General features: G+C 43.5%; 1 protein-coding gene and 1 long non-coding RNA gene across 4 annotated transcripts in view; one reads left to right on the forward strand and one right to left on the reverse strand.

Annotated features, from left to right (window-relative positions):
- Positions 1 to 18859, forward strand: part of MAMDC2 (MAM domain containing 2) — a 150800-nt gene that overhangs the window by 92222 nt on the left and 39719 nt on the right. For all 3 annotated transcript variants that reach the window (XM_084764332.1, XM_084764333.1, XM_084764331.1), the window contains exons 7-9: positions 1066 to 1159; positions 7187 to 7330; positions 9009 to 9274. In XM_084764332.1, the coding sequence (XP_084620458.1) occupies positions 1066 to 1159; positions 7187 to 7330; positions 9009 to 9274 (504 nt within the window). The remainder of the gene's footprint in view (positions 1 to 1065; positions 1160 to 7186; positions 7331 to 9008; positions 9275 to 18859) is intronic.
- LOC311587493 overlaps positions 7271 to 18859 on the reverse strand; it is a 76249-nt gene continuing 64660 nt past the window's right edge. Inside the window, exon 4 of the long non-coding RNA XR_014775882.1 lies at positions 7271 to 7403. This is a non-coding gene — a long non-coding RNA (uncharacterized lncRNA). The remainder of the gene's footprint in view (positions 7404 to 18859) is intronic.

The following is an 18859-nucleotide window of genomic DNA, read 5'->3' on the forward strand; positions in this document are numbered from 1 at the left end:
GCTGCCCCCTTCAGTGAGTTTCACCTTCTTCTCTCTTGAGAGTCTGCATCCCAGGAAGGCAACTTCCTGGTCCTGGCGTGTATTTAAGTTTCAAGTCATGATCCACAATGTGTCTTAGCTATCAACTCACACAGCATAGACTGCACCCCTGGACTTTGTTCCTAACACAACTCAGAGCTGAGCTGATCACACCTGATGCCTTACTCTCACAGGCAGAAAGTTCACGGTTGGTGGATGGGAGATAAGTGAAAGCAAAGGAGTTGGTATTGCTGACCCATAGTCTTTGTGAATCCATTGGAACATGGCTGGAAAGGCCTAGCCACAGTGCTCATCTCTGACTACTGTGTCTTTCCCTAGGCTCCCATCTGGAGTACCATATGTGGCAAGGGACACAGGCAAGTTAGTTTCCTGTAGACAACAGAAGAACCTAATCCATTTTCTTCACTGACTTTTTCCTATAGATAAAGCCTATGGTACTAATAAATTCTGGAATCTGTCAGAAATGTCTTGGGCATGGTAGCTGGTACCCAAGGAGTAGGGAATAGAGCACCCAGTAGATACAAACTCCAGATGTCTTGGTCCATCATGAGCTGCTACAACAAAATAACATGACCTCAATGACTTATAAACCTTAAAAATTTATCTCTCACAGTCAGGAAGCTGAGAAACCCAAGACCAAGGTGCTGGCAGATCCACCATGCCAAGGGTCCTTTTCCCGGGGTACAGATGGCATCTTCCACTGTGTTTCCACGGGGCAGAAAGCTCCCTGGGACTCATCACTGAACTCACAAATGAGGGCTCCACCCCATGAGCTAATTGCCTCCTCGGAAGATTAGACCTCAACAGATAAAATTTCAGCAGGCAAAAAGCCCACAGAGTGGAGCAGTCTCATTTTCCCTCAAAGAGGCACTGGCGCTGAATAGAGTGATGGCCAAACACTTAGGGGAAACGATGACATGAATCTTTGTAACTTGGCCTCAGTTGGGTTGATTGATTTGTCATTTTCGGCCACGTAAGAGCAAGAGAGTATGTAAATATATGCTAACCTGTCATTTTCCTTCCCAGGTTATTTTTGAAGTTGCTTTCAATGGTCCCAAAGGAGGCTATGTTGCCCTGGATGATATTTCTTTCTCTCCTGTTCACTGTCAGAATGAGACAGGTGAGTCCTGTTTATTCTTCCTCATTTGGGATGTGCCTGCCTCACCAAATGCCCAGAGTCAGCATTCATTTTAAATTGTCTTTAATTTCCTTACCTTTTGTTTTACCTTGTCTTTAAAAGGTCGTCAATGAATAATCTTTTTTTTTTTTTCTGGGCTATTACCCTCTTTCATCTCTCATGTAGTAAATTTAATTTCTTTAATGCTATACACAAGTGCTCATGAAGCTCCTTTGTCTTTCCTCTATATTAGGAAAGAAAACCTTAAGTATTAATTTACCTAAATCCATTCGTGTCTTTGAGGAATACCTTGGGTCACCATATGAATAGCTGGATACAGTAAGAAAGAAACTTACAACCTACTGGATAGAATTATAAAGCCTCTGATTTTTAAGCCTCTAAGATTCACAATGCCCTTATTCTTGTATACATTAGTATCCAGAAGGCATCTCGGGGATGATTTTGGCTAAACAGTATGCGCTGTTAACTTAATTACTTTCTTTTTCAAAGTAAACCCTCACAATACTTTATCAGGCACAAAATTATAATTCTATAACTTTGATGTTTAAAAAGAGAGGGAACTCTCTGCTTTCTGGGGAAATGGATAAACACAAGTGTTTTACAATAAAGATGGCAGCAGTTAAACAGTGACACAGTTAAATGCAATTGACCTTACTACTCAGTAAATTCATTTCTTTCCAACACCCAGGGCAACACTATGCCCATCCCATCTTATTAACAAGTGCTCTTCCTGCATCTGGAGCATGGAAAATCGTTACTGGAGCTGACCTTTGCTGCACGACTTACTCTTAAGATAGAACTCTAATATGCTCCCAGCTATATCCTATCAAGTAAACGAAGATAATACTTCCCACTTGAGCTAAAGTGTTATTCCCAAATTAGAGAGCAAGCTAATTTGCTGAAACTAAGGGTTTTTTTTGTTGTTGTGGTGGTGGTGGTGGTTTGAATGAAAATTACCCCCATAGGTTCATAGGCAGTGGCACTATTAGGAGGTGTGGCCTTGTTAGAAGGGGGGATGGGCTTTGAGGCTCAAAGGCTCAAGCCAGGCCCAGTGTCACTCTCTCTTCCTGCTGCCTGAAGATCTGGAGGGAGAACTGTAAGCGGTTTCTCCACTACCCTGTCTGCCTGTGTGCTGCCATGCTTGCTGGCATGACAACAGCAAACTAAATCTCTGAATTTGATTTAAGCCAGCCCCAGTTAAATATTTTCCTTTAGAAGAGTTGTGTGGTCATGGTGTCTCTTCCCAGCAATAGAAACCCTAACTAAGAGATTTGCTGCTGTTGTTTTACTAATTCTAATAAGTATTTTCAATGATGTAACCCAAACGTTTCACATACTCCCTATCTGACAGAACACAGAAAAAGCTCTTTACTTCTCAGAGATTTGACTGCTCCCTGATACCACCAGTTAATGTCTCCATTATGGTCATGGTAATTCCACAAGTTCCTGTGGTTACTTTTTACAGTGTCTCTTCTCTGTTCCTGGGCAGTTACGCTGACCTTTCCTATGTCTACACTATGCGTGTGGGAGAAGAAACACTCGTTTGATCTCTGCGCTGGGGGGAGGGAGGGATGTAGAAGCAGCCAGGAGGTAACAAAGGCAACCGTGCTGATGCTTCTAACAGAGATGCATAAGGGGCGTGAGCACCGCCCTACAACACTGGTCTGACTGGTGAACAGAAAAAAAGAGTTCAGCGAAAGGAGGCTACTTGAGAGGGCCAGTGTCTCCTTGGTGCATAACGCACTCACAAAAGGTCCCTTTCCCTGCAAGAACACACATGCGTTTTTGTTTGTTTGTTTTTGTTTTTGTTTTCATATAGTACATTAGTCAAAGCTCCGTATTGGTTTTTAGAACTCATTGAGCCAATGTTGCTTGGAAAACACTCTTCATTGCATCATTTTCGTATTATACCCAAGAACTTGGATTCTCATCCCTAACCTCTCACCTATAAGCTGTGTGATGATGTCATGGGAATTTTTAAAAAGACAATTATTCTTATGTCGATGGGTGCTTTACCTGCATGTACATGTGTGCGTGCATGTGGTGCCCAATGTGGGCAGAAGACGGTCGGTGTCGGAACTGTTAGTTGTGGGTGGTTGTGAGCCATCATTGGAGGTGCTGGGGTGATAATTGTATCACAGTTTCCAAAAGTGAGGACTTTCCTAGGAGTCTATGCTATTGCCTTTTTATTTATAAATCCTAGAAAGCCAAGCAAGCCTTCCCGTCTACTTCTAGAAGGCTGAACTTACTGCCCAACTCCACACTGCTGTGACACACAGAGGCCCAAGCGTCTCTCCACTCCAGACCCAGGCCAGAGACTGCAAGAGTCCTGACACTCACAGTTACTACAGATACTCCTCAGAAGGCCATGTGAGCCAACAGCAACAACTCACCAACATGGGGGGAGGGGCTGCCCGGAGGTCTTATCTAGTTTGGAAACCTGACTCCAATTGCTGCCTACACTGTAGATGAAGTTGTACCCCTAAAGTGTATCTGCTACTTATTCAGAGGCCCAGCCAACATGCCCTCATGGTGCCCAGCCACCATGCCCTCATGGTTCTCCAGTCTACAACCAGGTTCCCACAGCAAGGTTTGAACTGTCTCTGCTGCCTTTAAGCTGCCTCATAGGCAATAAAACTTCCGTCCAAGGTTAGCATCCTTCTCTGTGTACTGTGTACTGGGTCTTGTAGTACTGCAGGGCTGGGGAGCCTTTTGGATCACAGCACTGCTGTTTAGTTTGTCTCCAGGAGCTCCAAGGAGCAGAGAAAAAGAGTGCAAACGCTCTTCCCAGGCTGCAGTACATTCCAGCTAATTAGGTTGTCTAAAATGCCTCCATTTCTAAAAAGTTTAAAGGTCAGAAATCAAGTAATTAGCCAGGCATGGTGGCGCAAGCCTTTAATCACACCACTCAGGGAGGCAGAGGCAGACAGATTGCTGTGAGTTCGAGGCCATCCAAGTATACAAAGCAAGCCCAGGGCAGCCAGTGAAACCGAAACCCTGTCTCAAAAACAAAACAACAATAACAAACCAAGTAGTTAACTCATGTTTACCTGATGATGCTAGTTTTAAAGGGTTTGCTTTCTTTTATTACTTTTTCCTACCAACTGACACTCACTGGCTTGCATCTTCCTCCAGTCCCTCCCTATGCCTCCGGCATGTCCTTAATATGCTCTAGCTGCTCAGTTTATGATTTTTCACTTGATCCAAACTTCTGAAACAAGCTGTGAACAAGAACTTTGCCTCCATCGCAGAGGCTAGGCAGCTCATTGGGGAGGGGGTCCCTATCTTTAGCTTTCTGATATTATCTAAATATTCTGCATAAAATAGATTTAGTCTATTATTTCCACATTTGGAATTTTCTCTCTCTATCTGACCATAGACAAATGACTTCTTTTTTTTTTCTATTTTCAACACACTTTAATATGGTCTATCAACTTGTTCTTCCCCCCTCCCCTATTGAGTCTGCATGCGTCTGCCAAGATACATCTTCCCAAAATAACATTTGGATCTTAAAAAAAAAAAATGACTTCTAAGACCAAGTATTTACAAGTGAAGGACATAACATGACCAGAAAACTCTGGGTCACCATAGAGAAAAGTGATCCTTACTTAAAGTTGTGTTTTATTAGTACAGTTTTGAGGTTCAATCAAGTGATCAAAAGCCACAGAAATAACACAAATATTTGTTCCCCCCATACATACTACTGTCACCCAGATTCCACGGTTTACACCAAAGGTCACTGTCGGTATTGCATGCATGGGTATAGACAAATTTACCATGACACGTGCCTATCATTACATTGTGATATAGACTCACTGTGTTTTGTCCCGCGGCCACTGATCTTTCCCCTGTCTCCCTAATTTTGCCTTTTCCTTTATGCCTTGTAGATGCGCAGTCATACAGTTTGCAGCCTTTTCATACTAGCTTCCTTTGCTTAATAGTGTGCATTTAGAAGGTCTCTTCATGGCTCCATACACAACTCTCTTTAGTGCTGAATAATACTTCATTGTCTTAATGTATCACAGCTAATGGGCCTCTTCACCGACTGAAGACCATCATGGCTGAGTCTCCATTTTGGCTGCTGTGAATAAAGCTGCTATAAACTTTTTTTTTTTCCAGCACTACCAATGCCCCTTCTTACAGACCTCATAAAGGAGTTAAGATCCTCCCACAGCCACCTAGGGGTGCTGCTCTGAGGGTCGTTCCTCAGGAGTAACTTTACTGACCCGATGGCCTTTCTGTGCTAGGCACTTAGGAGTACCTTGCCATTTCCTGAGCTAAATAGCTGGCCGTGCAGTTTGAACTTTTTCATCTGTTTTTCATTATCCGGTAGAGGGAGGTTGCCGAAGAATTGAGATGGCGAGGTTCCCTCTGGCCTCCATTATCCACATGGGAACGCTGAAGAAATGTTGAAGGATCCCCGTATAAGTGACATCATTAATTTTTTGCAGGCTTTGTCTCTGGGCTTAAAGATAAGCCCTCATTCTGCCAAAAACAAACAGAGCAGCGTGTGGCTGAGTCTCCAGGCCAAGAGCACTGTAGCTGTCCCTTCCATTTCCACTATCAGACTCAGGCTTGGCCATGTGACCTGAAATGCCACCATGCTCCAGCTATATGGGGACAGTTTCTTCTTCTTTTTCTGTAATGTAGGGGGGGGGGATTATGGAACTCTTTTTGTAGCATTTCAAACTCAGATAAAATTTGCCTGAATACAGGAATATGGTGAAGAAGTCCCACCGTCTCTTTTCTAAGATCTACAAACTGCCCTAGGCAAAGCCAGCATTTGCCTGATCAGGCCTTGAAGAGCACTGTCCTACTTTACCTATTGAATTGTCTCACTGTGTATATCTGCAGCGTAACTGGAACTATTAGGGAGTTCAGGAAATTTAATACTGATACAATGTTATCAGTTCACAAAACATATGACTGTTTCAACTTTTTTTTTTTATAGCTATGTGTTTTTCTGGGTCAAAACTAAATCTTGAGTTCCTTGGAGCGTTTGGTTGACTGTTTCTTTTGACCATTTGACCTGGCAGAGTTCTCCTGCTCACATGAGTACTTTCTTGGTTTGAAAATTAACCGAGAAGACGATCTTGTCGTAACATGGCCCCATGTCGCCAGCTGGCTGTTCCCAGGTTGAAAGTTTCTCTAGAAATGACACTCCAGCTATACAAAACAACTCCCTCTGTCTCTCTGTCCATACAACGTCTCAACAGTGCCTCTCACCATTCAGACGAAGCTCACTCTGAGTATCTCAAACTGCTGTGGTCACAGCTCCTCTGACCCCAGAGGATAACCTAAGCTGTGAGGCTTCCAAGTCCTTTGTTAATAGGACCAACCAGTATTCCCAAAGGAGCAGGATTCTTTCATACACCACTCCACCCAGGCCGCCTGGGCCAAAGTGATGCTTGCAGACCATGATAGACGATAGCAGAGCTCAGCACAGCTCACACTGGGGCAGCCCCTGCGAGGCCTGTCGTGACTTCTGAACTGTGTGGTTTTGGCCTCAGCTTGCTTTTCCTGGAGCTCAGCAGCTCCTACTGCTAACGCCAACCATAGCCACTCTGCCGCAGAGACTAGTCAACAAAGGGGCCTTGTCTCTAGAAAATACTATTTCTTAGAACTTATGAGGCTCTTAAAATCCTCCCCTTTTTCTTTCTTTCAACTACCATAGGAGTTGGTTTTAAAGGTCTGAGTATAAATGCACACAGCCATTACATTCTCAAAGGAAATCCCCTTTGAAAGCTACCACTTGTTTATTTTTGCAGATAATGTGATCAGAGTGCCTTCCTGCCCTCCTTCTGGAGAGGAAAAGAACAATTTCCCTGTCATGTCAAAACACTGTTTTGATGATAACCTGTCAGCCTGCCACTTGGATAAAAATAGTTTGCTATGTGTCTCTCCTTTGGTCTCCCAGGCACAAATGTAGCCTTATCTGTCGACTGTTTTGGATAAAGGAGTCCTCTGAGAGTCCCAGGCTGACTGTAACTTTGGTTCTCACTTGCCCAGGGCTTCCTTTCAGTGCTGTGGAAACAAGCTGCAACTTTGAGGCAGATCTCTGCAACTTTTATCAGGACAAAGAAGGTCCAGGTTGGACCAGGGTGAGAGTGAAACCAAACATGTATCGGGCAGGAGACCACACGACAGGGACAGGTGAGTCTGGGGTCTGTCGGCCTACACGTCCTGGGTTTGCGTTTGCATACCACTTGCTATGTTCACTTCATTTCTGAAAAGACAAGGGGGGAAAAGAAAGGTGAAACAAGAGGGAGAGCAAAGAAGCAGCAGTTGGTGACAGGTGGCCACTTTTGAAAGCTTTAATTCAAGATGCTGTGCTACTCAGAGTATTTGCCAATTCATTAATTAAATAAATCTTTGTGAGCTGCTTTTGCTCTTCATTTCAGATAAAATACTTAAAAAAAAATCCACTGGACTCCATTTGCATGAAATCTACCAAAGAATCCCTAGAGGCAGAAGGCAGATTGGTGGTCTTAGGAGCTAATACAGGAGAGGTGGAGACTGGCTGTGTAATGGCTGTGGAGTTTACTTCTGGGATGATGAAAACATTAGGGAACTAGACAGTGGCGATGCTTGCTCTTGCTTTAAAATTAACAAGTCGAAAACCCAGTGAATGCACTAAACACCACATAAAGGTTAACACTATTGATATTATTTAAAGTGGGAAATTTTATATTATCTATTCTACCACGATAATGAGTATTATGGTGAGGAAAAGACTGCTGGAAAATGTTGATTGGACACTTCGCGGGTGCACCTGTCCTAGAACCAGGGTCTGAGGGCTCCTTGAGTATTGAACTGACTTTAATGGTATCCTTAGAAATCCCACTCAAGGGGGCACAGGGCAGCCAGGAGCCAAGTAATTTTGTGTCTCGTTTATTTATCTGCATCCTGGGTGCTGTGGTGAATTTGCCATTTACACAGGCCCTGAGACAGCCTTGGAAAGGGTCTTGCCATTTTATGCCTATAATTTCACGTCCTTTTTTTTAGAGATAGCCTAACTTGTGGACTTACAAGACCTGAAAAGCCTTTTCTAAACTTTGTCAAATTAACTCAGAGAAGATAAAATAGTAATCTGAACTTTGCTGTCCTGGTGGAGAACCAGTTCAATGAGCAAAGGAAGCAATGGATAAACATATACACAAATGAACTTAATTCCAAGCATAGCAAAGAGTGTCTTGGAGGAAAACATGTCCCTTTTACCTCTTAGTTTTTGTAGCTGGGGCTGAGAATTAAACAGATATGAAGCAGGTTAGCAAGGGAAAAAATACACACACACACACACACACACACACACATATACACACACACACATATATAAAGTTTCCTAATCAATGTCATGAATCTGAGTCTGAGTACTATAGGATCTATATTGCTTTGTGGCATTCACTTGACTTTCTCAGAAGTTTCATTTGCAATTGAGGTCTAAGGACATTTTATAGATTTTTTTCTTTTTTTGTCACTTAAACCACAAACACTAGAAAGCGTCTTTTATAGTTTAAAGGCTATGGAAGTAGTCTCTTCTGGAAAACCCCATTGCTTTAACCAGTTTCCACCTGTCTGTGTGCACTCACTCTGCATTGAATACTGTCAGTGGTTCTCAACCTTCCTAATGCTGTGGCCTTTAATACAGTCATCTTGTAACGACCCCCAAGCATAAAACTGTTTCATTGTTACTTCATAACAGTACTTTTGCTACTGTTATGAATCATAGTGTAAATATTTGATATGTAGGATATCTGATGTGACTCCCAAGGGGGTCACAACCCACAGGTTGAGAAGAACAACTGCACTAAGTAGTTTGTTTTCTTCACAGGGTATTACCTGCTGGCCAATACTAAGTTTACATCCCAGCCTGGCTACATTGGAAGGCTTTATGGTCCCTCTCTGCCAGGAAACATGCAGTACTGTGTGCGTTTTCATTATGCCATCTTTGGGTTTTTGAAAATGAGTGACACCCTAGCCGTTTATATCTTTGAAGAAAATCATGTGGTTCAAGAGAAGATCTGGTCTGTGCTCGAGTCCCCACGCGGTGTTTGGAGGCAAGCTGAAATCAGCTTTAAGAAGCCCATGCCCACGAAGGTACGGTAGAACCTGCACTACCTGTTTTTAGGTGCCAGGTATGGTTAGTGATTTCAGTGTAGTTACTGTGCACTGCTGATGTGCTAGTCAGCTGCTCAGAGTCACCCACGTTCAGCACATATTACCTGTCCCCAGAGAGGTGCACATTAAGTCTGCAATTCCCTTGTATTTTCTAAATTATTGCTACCTAAAAATTTTCTCTTTCTCTTTCTCTCTCCCCATTTCCCCCTCCTCCTCTTCCTCTTTCCTTTCCCCCTTCCTCTCTCCCCTTTCTCTCTCTCTCTCTCTCTCTCTCTCTCTCTCTCTCTCTCTCTCTCTCTCTCTCTTACACACAACACACAAAACACACACACACAACACACACACACACACAGAAAGAGAAAGAGAGAGAATGTTGAAATTAAAAAGATGAGATCGTGCCTGGGTCTTCACTGTAGCGTTATTAAGGCCATCACTAAAGGCTTTTGCAGACACAGAATTTTTGAGGTTAATTTACCAGTTTGTCCTAATAATGTTTATTATCAGGCCTATAATTGTTATTACGACAGTATTTTCTAACCTGCTAGCAATTAATGAAGACACAAACACCTGTTATATTTTAAAATAGCCTTAGTTAACCTGGGGCAGGATAGATATTAATCCCCTAAACTACTTCCCATAGTGGGGCAGGTATGGGATACCGGCCCCAGTTCCATACCATCTGTTTCTAATAATTTCTATCAAGCTACCTCCCATCCATAGTCCCAAATACTTGCTAATTATGATCATCTGGGTCAAGTCTCAATCCACACTGGCCATGTGCTTTTCCACCTAACCCACGGTAGCCTACTTCCCTTCCCCTCTCCTCTGGTCTCTCTTCTCCCAAGATTCTCCCTGTCTCCCCCAGCCCTGGAACCTTAGCCACGCCTATCCCATTTGTCCTGCCCAGGTGTGATGGCCTTGTATTGGTCAAATAGGTTAGGCTCTTAGGCAAGGTACAGGTGGGGTAGAGACAGCAAGCAGTAATTAGCATCAAAATACATCAGACCAACCTCCAACACTACAAATGAAACCAGCCAACCCCATTTAGCTACTGACACAGGGAGCCATCAGCAGGTGATTCTGATAGCAATGAGAATACCAAAACAGACCTATAAACCAAGGAGAATACAAAGGAATGGCAGTAATCTCCCAGGCTTAACAACTCGTCAACTCAAGGAACCTTCAGAGATGCGATACAGTCTGTGAACTACCAGATATGAAACCAGGGTGGGAAAATTCATTTTGTTTCAGTCCGTCAACCAACTAACAAATTTTTCTTGAGTGTCCTCTCTTGCAAGAACGAGGCCCAAAGAAAGTAAATAACTGCTTTCCCCCCAAAATGTACCTCAGACGATGGGAGCTCAGAACGAATGGGTAAATAAACTGAGTTACCCCAACTCCAAACCCCCCAACAAAGGTTAAAACCGTGGGAGAGCAGGACAATCCTTTAACTTGTCACCTAGACAATTCCAAATGTGTTCTCAATGAACCTTTCTTTGTACAAATGTCCCTCGACACCTGTGGTATTGTTGCACCTCCTCTTTGATCTGTCAGCACTGGAGAAACCTAAGTATCTCAAAGATTTGTTTTCCCATTGTCAATCATTTAACTCTCACAACTAAACACACACACACACACACACACACACACACACACACACACACACACCCATAATCAGGGTGCACCAGAATGAATTTTTGTTATGCTTTAAATACAAGCATCTTGTTTATTATTTGGCTTGCATGCATTTATTCACTCTTCCATATACTTGTTCCTTTATTCAGCCATCATTTATCCTGCATGTGTGTTATGGAAAGCATATAAAGAGAGGTGAATTTCAGGTCCCAGTCATGAGACAAAGGTCACATGTGACAGCAGACTGAGAAACCTGAAGCTGAGATACAGTCGGTGAATGCCACTATCCCACAGAAGGACTGCTCAGACAGTTACAGATGCGATTCTACAGATTGTTATTGAAAATAATGTCAGCCAGACTTGGCAGGCCCAGTGTTTGGAGGGTCAAAGTTCAAGCCACAATGGCCTCTAACCCCTGCTCCTCCTCTCCTCCATAACCTCAACTGGCACATGCTGGACTACTTAGGAGTCTGCTCAATTCTTTACAGTGAGCCCCTGCTACTACATGACTACCATAAAGCTGATACAAGCCTCCTAGCATATAAGGGCGCCCCAGAGGTTCTGTCCTTTCTTTGTTGCAAGCATCTTGGTGCTCAGCTACCGTGCGGTTTCTCAGCAACAGAAGGGAAAAATGGAGCCAGACCCAGTCAGAGTAGGGGAGCTCTTACAGCACCTGGAGGGAACTGGGCATGGATTCAGATGGAAGTTCAATACAAAAACTTCCTAGTTCTGGAACCAGAGGTTCTAGAAGGTTCTAGATAGTTCTAGCAGATTCCTGCTGGGCAGAACCAGCTCCCTCAGAGTGGGAGAAGCATTTGTCACTCCTGAGAGAGGGTGCAGTAACTAGGGAGAAATTGAAGCTTGCTTACTTATGGTATATACCTATGTGGATTTGTGTGCTTATGTGCTATGTTTTCATGTGTTTATACACATGAAAGCTACTTACGACAAGGGAAGAGCCAGTATTTCCATTACTGCCATCTACTCCTACAAACTCCAATTCTACTTCTGTTTCATTCTGAGGAGTTTCCTTCCAGATTTGCAATGTTTTCCTCCATTAACCTTAGCTATGTTTGCTGAGTCTTTGCTATTAAAAAAAAAAAAAAAGGACTTCTCCTTCTCATAGTTTTTGGTTGTATTTATTTTGGCTCTTAGACCTTTAACTATACCTCAGTCTCAAACTTTAGATAGTGTTTATTAGCACATATTTTATAAGATGAATAAATTCTCACTCTTATAATTTTCTTTTGCTTTCTTTGCCCACCTACAAATATATAGTTGCTTTGACATTAAACATACAGTTATATTCCTACTGAGCCTTCTGTGCTGGACCTTGAACGGTTATCCCAGCGGTGGTCCTTTCGACATTATAAGGCAGACAACTCTGCTGATGAGTAGAGCCTCCCATCAGATCACTACCTTTTAAACTCCTAATTTTAGTGCCTATGTGCCCCCCTTTTTTTGCTATAGTACAGGAAATTGAACTACACTGAACCTAGGACTGGTGGACTAGCAGGTTCTCAGTGGCTGAAGACAGGCTAGTTCATGTTCTGTGAATTCCATGCCCAGTTCTCCCACTCTGGGATGCTGCCCGGTGTTCCTGTGTGCTCACATATTTGGAGGGGTGCTCATCAGACCCCTAAGAAGCTCCAGTTAGATGTATAGTCCTTGTGTAAGTACCCTTCGATGCACCCCAAGGAAAGTATTTCAGAAACACAACACCACACCTGGGAGATTGTTCCCCACATGTCTTTTCCATCCACAGAGGATATGTTTCTCCAAGTATTCAGCACATTTAAAAAAAGAGTGTCAAGTCACAAAGCTCTGAAAACAGACACAGGGTGAATGCTTGTCAGCTGTTACACACTGTCTAAAAGCTTCTGTTGGCTTTCTACAGTTTAAGCACTCAATACTTATTTTAACTTATTCTAAACTAGTGGAAGCTTAAGAGACTTTTCTGAGCATTTTGAGCTTCGCATACATTTTTATAATAGTTGGAATTTATAATGACTAAGATTCTGAAGTGAACCTGCTGAGACTTCTAGAAAGTTCCAGCATCAACCTAGGTCAAAACCATATGCAATATGGCTGGTCATCAAGTATCTACTTTGTGCCCAGCATCTCTCACTATCAATCCTTATCACCAGGCACAGTGCACATGCCTATAATCCCAGCACTCAGGGAGGCAGAGGCAGATGGTCTCTGTAAGTTCTAGGCCAGTCTGGTCTACAAAGTGAGTCCAGGAAAGCCAAGGCTACACAGAGAAACCCTGTCTCAAAACAAAACAAACCCAAAAGAAAACCTTATTGTCCTCCAACCATCCACTTACAGAGGAGGAAGCAGAAATCTCAGCCTGTTAGCACGGCTTGATTCTTCTTAGTTTCTTAGTGTGCACCTTCAAATGGCAGGCAAGATCATTACGTTGGACCTCTAAAACACATCCCAGACTTGTTCAGTCTCACATGCCACCACCTCACACAAAGTCACCACACCACCACATCTGCCACAATTACATGGAAACTTTGCTGTGGCCCTAGCTTTCTCCTTCTCTGCTCTGAGCCAACAGCCAGGTCACCTTCCTGAAGTGGAAATCAGATGGTGCCATTTCACCTACAAAGCACTCCAACAGCCCGCAGGACAGAGCTGCCTCCTTGACTATGGCTTGGAAAGCCCCAGGTGATCTGGTCCTCGCTTACAGTGCTAACTTCTGCTCTCTCTGCTCTGCTCATAGGCACACAGTCTCACCGGACTCCTCTCAGTCCCTGAGTGTGAAGGTCATGCCTTAACCATGGCCTTTTCACTTGTAGTCTCATCTGCAATGACTGTCCTTCCCCAGCAATTCCTGAATTCCCCTCGTTCACAGGCCTCTGTCTCATTTGAAGGGCTTCCTCTCAGATAGGAATTTTCCAGAACACTCAATTGTCACCTCTTTCCCCATCCACGGATAGTCCCATCATACGGACTGTCTTATTTTCCGCACCACAGCTATCCCAATCCACTAAGTTTTTGGTTTCCTTTTTTATTACCTAGCCCCTCTATTATGAAAGTAAAGCCTTCATTTAGACAAGGACCTTATCAGCTTTTCTCATCTCTGTGCCCACCTGTTTGAATCTTCCTAAACAAGAAAAATATTATGCTCACACTAAACAGGATAGTTTGGCAAAAGGTAAAGACACTGACTGGGCCAGGCAGTGGTCCCAGCACTAGAGAGGCAGAAGCAGGTGGATCTCTGTGAGTCTGAGGCCAGCCTGGGCTACAGAGAGAAATCTAGGGCAGCCAGGGCTACAAAGAGAAACCCTGTCTGGGAAAACAAAGCAACACAAAACAAAAGTAAAAGGACACTGTACAATACCACAGGGCTTTTAAGTGGCAGGGCTGAGAGTGAATGGGGCTCACTGGAACACATGCTATTTTTATACAATGCCCAAATGCCACTCAGCTTCCTCTTGGTTGATGTCAAATGACAGGCTTGTGGTGGGGAGGGGGACAGGAAAGTACAGCTCTAACACTCAGCTTGGGTAAGTAAGTAGATCCAGGGTTTTATTAAACGGACTCTCCAATGATCTGTTTTAGAAATAAGTGTGGCTCCTAGAGGGGATGAGAAGTCAAGGTGCCTCATCACTCATAAAGCAGACTGGTGAGTCAGAGGGGAGAGGCAGCACACTGCTTAAAGTGCTCAGCTGTGGGTCCTTGATCAGTCATGGCTTCATGCTCTAGACTGGTTACGTGACCCTGTTATCTATAACCCTCACTTTTCTCTCATGTGTAAAAGGGGTACCTGGTAGTGCTTGCTGCATAAGGTCTATCTGTGTATCACATGAGACTGCATGAAATCCTTAGTATGTATGTCTCCTAGCATATAATTAACACTATTAAATTCAGTCCAACACAGACACGGAAAAAGAAAGAACAAAGGCTGTTTTTCTAGGTCAAACCATTTATTTGGTACATGGATAATTCTGTATTTTGATTTTTGCTGTGAGTTGTTGAAAATGAGGTCAGAGTTTTTAAAAATTTAGCACTATTAGACTTTCTGAAATAAATGGAAGATATGTATAACCATGAACCCTACAACAATATTTTGCATGTGTATGTTTGTATGTATATGTACATGTGTGAGGTGCAGAGGCATGCAGGCAGGCATGCGTGCGTGTGTGCGTGTTTGCAAGTCAGAAGTCACTGGTTAGGAATCTTTCTCAGTTGTCACCATCTTATTTTTTTGAGACAAAGCTTCTCACCCGATTTGGAACTCACTGACTTGGTTAGACTGCTTGGCCAGCAAGCCCCGGGGATCCTCCAAGCTCTATTTCCCCACCACCACACTTGGCTTTTTCTGTCGCTGCTGAGGTGAAATTCAGGTCCTCAGGCTTGTGTGGCATGTGCTTTATTGATTGAGCCATTTCCCCAGCCCCTTCTCTCCTTAAAAAAAAAAAAAAAAAAAAAAAAAAGTCAGAAACGTTTACAAAAGTTTGTGAACCTAAAACCATATCTTCATGGGCCCCATCTCTACCATCACCGTGCTCTGCAGAATAGAGAGCAGGTGGGAAGAGCTCTGTGGGGGCTGTGTGTGGTGACACACACCTATAACTTCAACATTTTAGGCCATGGCTAAGGCTGAAGGAGTACTGAGAATTTGCACTTACAAAGCAAGATCCTATCTCAAACAAACAAATCGCAAACAAGCAAACAGAAAGCAAAGTTACCTGGAAGAGAATATTAATGAGAGGGCACATGCCAGGGAGATGGAAAAGGAGAGAGGGGAGAGAAAATGTGGGGGAGGAGAGAGGAGGAGAGGAGAGGGGAGGGGAGGGAGAGAGAGAGAGAGAGAGAGAGAGAGAGAGAGAGAGAGAGAGAGAGAGAGAGAGAGAGAGAGAGAGAGAGAGACAAGGACAGAGAGGGAGGGAACAATTTGCTCCAAGATGTTTTTACTAAATGCCAGACTGTGCGGAAAGACTCTAGAATAAGATCAGAAATTACTTAATGATGACACTCAAGCTTTAGCATCTCAGCCTTCAAATGCTACACTTAATAACTGTTCGGTCAGTGCAGTGTGGACATTAGATCCCAAGTAACGTCTTGCCTCCAACTACCTAATTGAGGGTGTTTCAGTAGTCTTTTAATTAAAAGCACTGGGGTGAGGGGGCACTGTAAGCTCAGCACTTTGTTATTTAAGTATTTATTTGAGAGGAAACATTAAGAGGCTGACAAGTGAGTGGAGGGCAAGGCATTCTATTTCTTCCAGGACTGGGTTAATGATCAGCTCGGTGATCATTAAAATCTCTATAGCAAACCATTCTTAATCTACATCCTTACTTGTCTGTAAGACTAAAAAAATCAGACATTGAAAGCTACATGCATTTAAGAGAAAGCCTCCACCCAGCTAGATACAAATACTTTTCCCCACTAGGTTAAAAAGACAAAAACAAAGCTAAACCCTATGCCAGCCCTTCTTAGCTGTGCACCATGAAGTGCAACACATTAGATATGTTCCAATGAACAAGGGTATCTCATTTGCTTTTTATTTCTAATGCTGACACAATTTCTGGAAGAGAACAGGTACTCAGTAGTCAGAAAGGGGAACTGCCAATGAATGTGTGCTAACAGTAAGGATGAAGCGTACTTCCCTGAAAGGAAGAGGGCAGACCAGCTGCACAGCACCAGGCCAGACTGGTGTGGCTCACAGTTTTAGAGGTTGTGACCAGGCAGCTGGCTCCATTGTCTTGGCGCCTGTGGTAAGGAAGAACGTCATGGCAACGAGCATGTTAGTGTGAATCTGCTCACCTCATGAAAGCCAAAAAGCAGTAACAAGGAGTTGGAGCCCACAAATGTGCCTCAAAGACACATCCCCGATGATCCACTTCTGCTGTTCCTCATCTCCCACAGTTCTGTCACCTTCCAACAGGCTATCTGGATTTTCATTAACAGACCAATCCATTTGTGGAAGCACAGCCCCAACCATCCAGTCACTTCCCCAAAGCCCCACCTCCGCATGCTGCTTGTACCACAGACCAAGCCTCCACTGTATGAGAACCTCAGAGTGAATGTTAAAAGCACAAAGACTCTGTGAATATAAGGACACATCACACACACACACAAACACACACACACACACACACACACACACACACACACACACACACACCTGGTGCAGAATTTTACTTTTTTATGGTCTTTAATTACTGAAACCAAGAACTAAGGCTCCTCCCTTTGAAACAAGCTCTCCCCTTACATTGTTACATCTTGCTCTTCCCAAGACCCTCTGCTAGGCTTCACGGTCAATTCCCATTCTCTTGACCCCTTCCTTGCCCTCAATACAGCCTCCATTCTGCACTATAATCAGCGATCTACTTGCCCCTGCATCCTACCCTCCCCAGCCCAGGTCACTCCTGCCTTCATCACCTGGGTCTTCCTAACCTATGAGGATCTTGGGCTGCTGCCTTCTGTTACCACAAGCTTCTCAGTTCAGCTGCAGAATGGTCTGACCTCCACCGTCCCCTCCTCGTTATTAGAAGAGCCCATTTCTCTAACAGACTTCCAACTTGTACCACCCTGTTTCCTTTTTAGGATGTGACCTCATGGTTCGCCGCCCCCAACCCACTCCACCCCACCCCACCAAATGATCACAGTGTCTGACCCTTTCGGTCCTGTCCCTCCCTTCATCCTCAGCTGTCCCCTTCCTCTCCTGGTCAGTCTGGCAGAGGAAGTGTTGTTCTTGTTGCTAGTGTACATGAGTGCTTCTCCGCTTCTAAGGTCATTCCCCTGCCTCCTCTGAGGTTAGATTTCATAAACTCTCCCATCTCCACTTGCACATATGCTGCCTAAGTATGCTGACCTCCCGCGGTCTGCACAAAGGAGCCAGCCTTCTTCTTTTCATCTCGGTGCGTTTAAGCTACCCCACATCCTCTTCCTCAGAATCCAAACCAGCTAAGGAAGCATTGGTGGTCGCACTCCTCAGGCCTCACTCACATCCTCGCCCTCTGCCCTCCTTCCCCAGTGTTCCTTCAAAGGGTTTCAGCATCTGAAGGTATTTCTCATTGACAATTCTACATCCCTTATACTTTAGGGGGAAATCCTACCCTTCTCCTGGGCTCTTTCTCAAGTGCCCCTTCCTCTGAAGCTTGTTTACTCCTTGGAGTGAATTTTGTATAATAAAAGAGCACTGGGTGAGGAAAATGAAGAAAATGAAGGCCTGCCTATGAATCTTGTCTCAGTCATTAACTGTGTGAATCACAATGCCTTGTCCCTTCTCTCTGAAATGAGCACAGGAACTCAGATGGCCTCTGAGTCTCTGCTTGTTATATTTTTAGGCATCTTAGTGGCAGGAACTATTTTATTCTTGTGCAAAGTGCATTTTTGCAGATGCTTTTTCTCTACTTATTTCCTCTTACAAAAATCTCTTTACTTTAAAGAAAAAAAAACCTGAAATTCAAACTTGCGATGCAGATTTCAACCTTTAAATTCTTCATCTTAATTGTGCCCACAAATAATGTCATAATAAACTACCAAGGGCTCTGAAATTTTTAAATGTTTATTTTGTGTATATGAGTGTTTTGCTTGCATGTGTATGCACCATGTGCATTCCTAATACATTTAATATAAATTTATTCTAATACACTGGTAAATAAAAGTAAGCTAAGCAATATAAAAGTAGACAAGATAGCTATAGTGAAATCAGCAAAAAAGAAATACAATTGAAAATATAGAATCTAACCTTATTTGTCATTAAAGACATTTTAAAATAATAACATATTTATAATTAACTGAATATAGTTAATTTAAGAATATAGAGAACACCAGGAGAACACAGGCCACAGAATCAACTAAGCTGGGCTTCTAGGGGCTCACAGAGACTGGAGCGGCAATCACAAAGCCTGCATGGGTCTGCTCTAGGTCCTCTGCATATATGTTGTTGCTGTTAGCTTGGTGCTC

The sequence above is a fragment of the Acomys minous genome (genome assembly GCF_964271855.1).
Source record: "Acomys minous genome assembly, chromosome: 2".
In the NCBI taxonomy this organism is placed as follows: Eukaryota; Metazoa; Chordata; class Mammalia; order Rodentia; family Muridae; genus Acomys; species Acomys minous.